The following is a 5907-nucleotide window of genomic DNA, read 5'->3' on the forward strand; positions in this document are numbered from 1 at the left end:
TGAAAAAAAAGGGACGAACCCTGTCTTACTTTGAAAACATTTTTACAAGAGAATTTACTGATTCCGGGTATAGGTCACACAAATTGTTGTACTTTTACCTATCACGATGATCAGGCACCTTATAGGAACACTACTATTTACAGAACACAGAAGAACCACAAAAAAAAAAAAAAAATCTTGCTTCTGGATGTAAATCTACCCCATCCCTAGAAGTTGCTAAGTTTTGTTATGGAGATTAGTTAGTAAAGCTTTATCCTTGTGGATATATGGGCCCGGCAAATAGGACATGATAACAAGTCTCTTCCACAATCATAGCATGTCTGCAGAAAAAAGAGCAGCCAATGATAAGCAATCAAAAACTTGCAACGAAGTGCTAAATTCTGCAGCAGCCCTACCTGATGGCCACATCCAAAAGCAAGGTCCTTAGCATTCCAGAAGCATACAGGACAAGTCTGTCAAGCAAAGAAGTGACAATCAGAAGTTAAAACAAAGAGTTAGTTATATGATCCATAGCTCTAAAGCCAGCTAAACAGCTAAAGCTAATTCAGTAAACACAAATGAGTTTCATGTTTTTGAAGAAACATGTAAATTTGTATGCAAGAAACAGTTTTTCGGCAAGGATAAATTTTCATTTGTGTAGTCGGCAAACATTGCCAAGGACTATTACCCAATTATAGCCCTGTTTATCTGGGATATTGGGACGGATAGACTGGATACAGACCTCACTTTGGCTTTTCTTTTCCCTCCAAAAATGGCCATCTTCAGACTCAAAACTGTATTCTCATTCTTGCATCCTGATATTTTACCACTGCACCAAGCAATGTGACCCCTATATGGGCACAAATTGCTGAACCGTTTTAAATCTTGTGTCATCTCTGTGCTTGCTTGTTTTTATGCTTTGGTGGCTTTTTGGTTTCTAATTTAACATCAGTAGTCTTAAACATCACAGATCAGGTCACAGTGTCAGGGACTTTGATGAGTTCACATGCAAGTTTCAGTTCAATAGCTGATTCCTATATGGCCAAAACAAATTCTTTGAAAATCCAAACCTCTAAGTCACTTTTATCTGAAGTATTTTGCAGTATGGAAAAACCTTTTGTACACTTGTATAAGCCTACACACCTGGTTGTTGCGTTGACTTGCAACGTTACGTGAAGGATATTCTTCCGGAGGAGTACAAGTGCTGTTATATCCAGTACCATCTGCTGGAGTATAGGCATTGTTGTGATATCCAGTACCATACTCAAAGCTGCTCGATTGTGAGTACCTAGAACTGGAATTTCCAGAATTGTAACCAACAATTGGAGGAGGTATAGGAATCCTCTCTTGGATCCCTTTCCTGCGACTGCACAAAGACAGAGAAATGAATCACTTGTTTGTCAATTGGAATCTAAGTCCAGTCCTACCAAAAGTAGAAAATGGATTCAGTAACTATACCCCAGGAGCTGGAGCTCTAATGTTGCTTTGTACTGTGAAGGTATTTCCATCAGGGCAGACACAGCAAACTCTGTTTCCTTTTTGCTGGCAGGAATATTTCTTGACATGAGCTCTGTGAAGTTCACAAACTGCACAGAACAATCATAATCATGTAATGGCCCATGGAAATTGAATTAAATGAGTCATAAGTATTCCTAGACTCCTAGTTTAGATTTATCACCTGAAAGTTGTCAAATGCTCGAGCAGGAATATTGTCGTCAAACTGTCGCATCATGTACCAGGGTCCATCACCAACACCCACCAAAACAATTGACAGCGGGTAGTCACTACAAACAGGAGAAGTAGGCAATCATAAGGAATCCCAGATTATCTTAGATTATACAAAACTCTGCATGAATGTTGCATAAGATTACCTTGCTTTGACGATTGCATTAATTGTATCATGTTCCTGTGGACTCAATTGGCCAATTTCTGTATCAATGCTCCTTGTAACCTGAGGCACCATATTTATTATCATCAAGATCATCAATTATGAAAATTCATTGACAAACAAAATATAAACCAACAGCATTGCAAAAGCAGAAATTAAAATCTTCTCAAGTTATCCAAAAGTGACTTCAAATATCTAGGAAAATGACTCTAGGAGAAACTCCAGTAATCCTACTTTGTAATTCATAATTGAAAAATAGCATAGGGCAGACAAATGGCACAATGCCTGACCTGTCCATCCGCAATGATCATAAGAACATGATACTGCCCACCACTATTATCCACAATTTCAATTGCAGTCTCAATTATTGGAGCAAAGGATGTTGGCCCTATTGAAAAGAAGAGTAGAAGTCTTGATCAGAATATTTGACATCAAATGAACAAGAAAGAAAGTTGAAAGAAATTTACACCAACCTGCCAAGCGAAGCCGTGGAACTAATTCCCTATAACGTGTCAGTGCTTCCTCAAAGCCATTACAGGGCCTATTGTCTGGATAAAAGCTGAAAACTTCTTGGTCATGGGTTGATGCTGCAAGACGGGCATGATTGCTGCTCAGATCCAATAAAATCAAATAATAGTTAACTATAATAGTAGGTGAGATGCATAAATCTGTCATTTATGTTACAGTGAGCCCTAACCATCTCCAAAGCCAAAACAAGGAATAAGGTTGTCCTCATCAAAAGCTGAAAGAGTCCTTCCAATGATAGATATTGCCTGTTCATAGGGGTTTGGAGAGTCTCCCAGGTGATGCAGGCTCCTACGGTTGAACGATCTTGCACCTGTCCATTCATTGCTCTTTGTGAAATCAATTCCAACAATGAGATTGGAAGATTCCAGACCAGATTGGGCAAGAGCATCTGTCACCTAAAACAAAAAAAAAAAAAAAAAAAAGAGGGGAAAAATTTTAATCTAATGTAAAATATCAGAGAAATGGGAAAACTATTGGATGGTATAATCTTTGTTGCTAAAACTCCCAGAAAGAACCATTTTCAATGCACGAAACACAACAGTTTGAACATTATATCATGTAATGTGCTCAGTTTGTAAAAATGACTAATAAGAATAAAATAATGTGTTGTGCTCTTTTTGGCTTTTCTCCTTTTGTTCATTATATATTTATAGCAGGAGCAAACATGTATGTACCACAATACCCAGATATATGTAGAGTGTCATGTTGTGCCAGAGTCAGAGACTTCAATTTTCATTGTTAATTCTGTCTGATGCATTGCCAAGACCTGCTCTTGCCATATCAGGGCATCATAGAAACAAGATGCCACAATCAAATAAATTTCAATCTTTTTAGGTGAAAGTTTAAGACTCTTTTTGCTAAATGAGCTGCAATGGTAGCAAGAAGAAATAAAAGACTTGGTTGTACACATAAGGGCTACATAAATGAATAAGGCCAACTTTTAGTTTATCAACATTCACATGGTTCCAGCTTTTATTGAATTCAAGATTCAAAAGAGTTCTTATGGTTGTTAAACGCAATAGGAACAGATGATGTAGAAGAATCACTGTACCTGTTCAATGGAATTGTAATTGTCAGGAATCCTTGTATACCTTTTCTGTAGTCGACTTCTTACATCACGCTCAACATAGTTGCTAGAATAGGAGGGATAATAAGGTGAAGCATTAGGAATTGGCGGAGGCCCATAATCATACGAGGAAGGGTAGCGGCCACCCCTTCTGGACTGTTTGCCTCCCATTTAACACCAAGGAACCTTTTAATTCTGCCTTTCAGCTATGTAGCACTGATCAAACCTTCCATTCACGACCAAACCTGAAGATAGATTGACCTCAATTCATTAATTTTTCTGCAATAGCAAACCTCGAACAAAGAACATGAGAATGAAAATGATTCTCTTATGTAATTCAAAGTTCAATTTCTAAACAATTCCCCCCCCCCCCCTGCCCATAACCTTCCATTCACGACCAAACCTGAAGATAGATTGACCTCAATTCATTAATTTTTCTGCAATAGCAAACCTCGAACAAAGAACATGAGAATGAAAATGATTCTCTTATGTAATTCAAAGTTCAATTTCTAAACAATTCCCCCCCCCCCCCCCCTGCCCATAACCTTCCATTCACGACCAAACCTGAAGATAGATTGACCTCAATTCATTAATTTTTCTGCAATAGCAAACCTCGAACAAAGAACATGAGAATGAAAATGATTCTCTTATGTAATTCAAAGTTCAATTTCTAAACAATTCCCCCCCCCCCCTGCCCATAGAACAGAAGCCAATTAAGCCAATCAATAATAGAGAGATTCCATTAAAAAGAGAACATCATAGACATGGAGAAAATACTAGTCAAATTCTCTGAATCACATTGAAGTGTAGTGCTCCAGAACCAAGGATTAAAGCCCAATACAACATTAAACAAATCTATAATGATATTCCAAGGCAAAAGAAAAAAAAAGCAGATTCCAATACTTAGAATCTTCCAATCCAATCTATTCCAAACAAAAGGAGACTAAGAAAAAAAATCTAAATAAGAAAACAGAGGGTTTAATATATAAAAATAAGTAAGTAATTACCATTAACAGAGAGCAGCAGAAAGCGGAAAAACCGTTCAAGGATCTGATGCGATACTTACGAAAACTAAGACGAAGTGCTTCCAACTAAAACCAAGAGGGAAGATACAAGGAAAAAAAAATTCATGGGAGGGAGTGTTCGAGGTTATTCCCGTGATAGCAGGGTGGACACTGACTTGTATAGCTCTCACCTAAAAAAGTATTAATTTGAATAGAAACGATTCTGCGAAATTACTTCGAAATGAAAGTATTTTCACTTATTTATTTTTTCCTTCTAGAGTCTTGACCCCACACAACCAAACACCAAGCCCCGAGAGGAATTTTCAGTGGAAGGAAGAAACAAAGAAAACTGGCAGCTGTCGAATTGTCTGAAACTTTGATTGAAAGACTTCTTTTTTCTTTTCCATTGTTCTCTCTCTCATAAATTAACAATGGCACTTTTTTGTCAAATTGGATTAATAATCTCATACCAAAACAAAAAAAAAAAAGCGATTAATTTATTAAAATAAGTCGAGCAAACACTACAAATGAGGTATGGGTAATGGGTTGAAAGCCAGATCAATCAATTCATAAAAGAAATATAACGTGGGAACGAGTCAAGAGAGTCGAGACTGACGACCACCGATTATCTTCTCCTCCTCTTCATGGAGATTGATTGAATGGATTATGATTATATACTCAAAATGATTATGTTATCTATAATAAAAAAAATGATTATGTTGTACTAAAAATGTTAAGTTAATTTGGTTACAAACTAAAACAAGTCCTAGATTTTTTATTTTTTATTTATTTTTTTGGTGGGGGAAAGAAAACTTAAAACTTCATTACTAAAAGAGTGCTAGGACGATGCTAATCAGATGATGATTATTATCTACAAGATCACCGAAAAATTGGTTTTGGGTAGTCCGAATTGGCTGCACACAAAATCACGAATGAACGCGAATGCTGGTATGCGTAAGGTGTAACTCATGAGCCCATGTTAAATAGCAAAAAACAGGTAAAAGGTAAAAGATAAAGGGGTGATAGCATATAAGGGCAACTTTTGGGTTTAATCTTAATAAAAGTAATATATTTAAAAGATTTTCAAAAATAGGTTAATTTTTTAAAAATAAAATCAATAAAGGGCAAAAATACTGCTCATCTTCTTCTTCTTTCACCAAAGCCGCTGCCCGCCACCACCCGCCACTGCTGTTCACTGCTGCCTGCCACCGCCTCCGCCTCCGGCAACATTGTCGGAGGTGGCCGGAGGCAGAGGTGGCGGCGGCGGCATTGGTGGTTTCTCTGTCCAACGCCGCCACCACCACCTTTGCCTCCAGCCACCTTCAGCAACGTTGCCGGAGGCGGCGGCGAGTGGCAGTGGACAGTGGTGGCGGGCGGCGGCGGACGACAGCTCTAGTGAACAAATGGCAAGAAGAAGAAGATGAACCATGTTTTTGTCCTTT

General features: G+C 37.9%; 1 protein-coding gene across 2 annotated transcripts; it reads right to left on the minus strand.

Annotated features, from left to right (window-relative positions):
• LOC148874975 (E3 ubiquitin-protein ligase RGLG2-like) lies at window positions 1-5111 on the minus strand. Of its 2 annotated transcripts, none has more exons than XM_088965935.1 (11): window positions 4469-5111; window positions 3447-3706; window positions 2565-2790; window positions 2341-2454; window positions 2158-2255; window positions 1851-1930; window positions 1658-1763; window positions 1438-1565; window positions 1123-1345; window positions 396-452; window positions 1-320 (listed from the first exon to the last, which is right to left on the minus strand). In XM_088965935.1, exons 2-11 carry the CDS (start codon window positions 3630-3632, stop codon window positions 240-242), a joined length of 1299 nt encoding a protein of 432 aa, XP_088822061.1. In that variant the 5' UTR covers window positions 3633-3706; window positions 4469-5111; the 3' UTR covers window positions 1-239. The 2 variants fall into 2 exon arrangements, with proteins under 2 accessions (XP_088822061.1, XP_088822062.1); XM_088965936.1 differs by having other exon boundaries at window positions 4528-4665.
• Between the last annotated feature and the right edge of the window lie 796 nt (window positions 5112-5907).

Source organism: Nelumbo lutea, chromosome 1, assembly GCF_056320005.1.
Source record: "Nelumbo lutea isolate HS-2025 chromosome 1, American lotus-T2T, whole genome shotgun sequence".
Lineage (NCBI taxonomy): Eukaryota > Viridiplantae > Streptophyta > Magnoliopsida > Proteales > Nelumbonaceae > Nelumbo > Nelumbo lutea.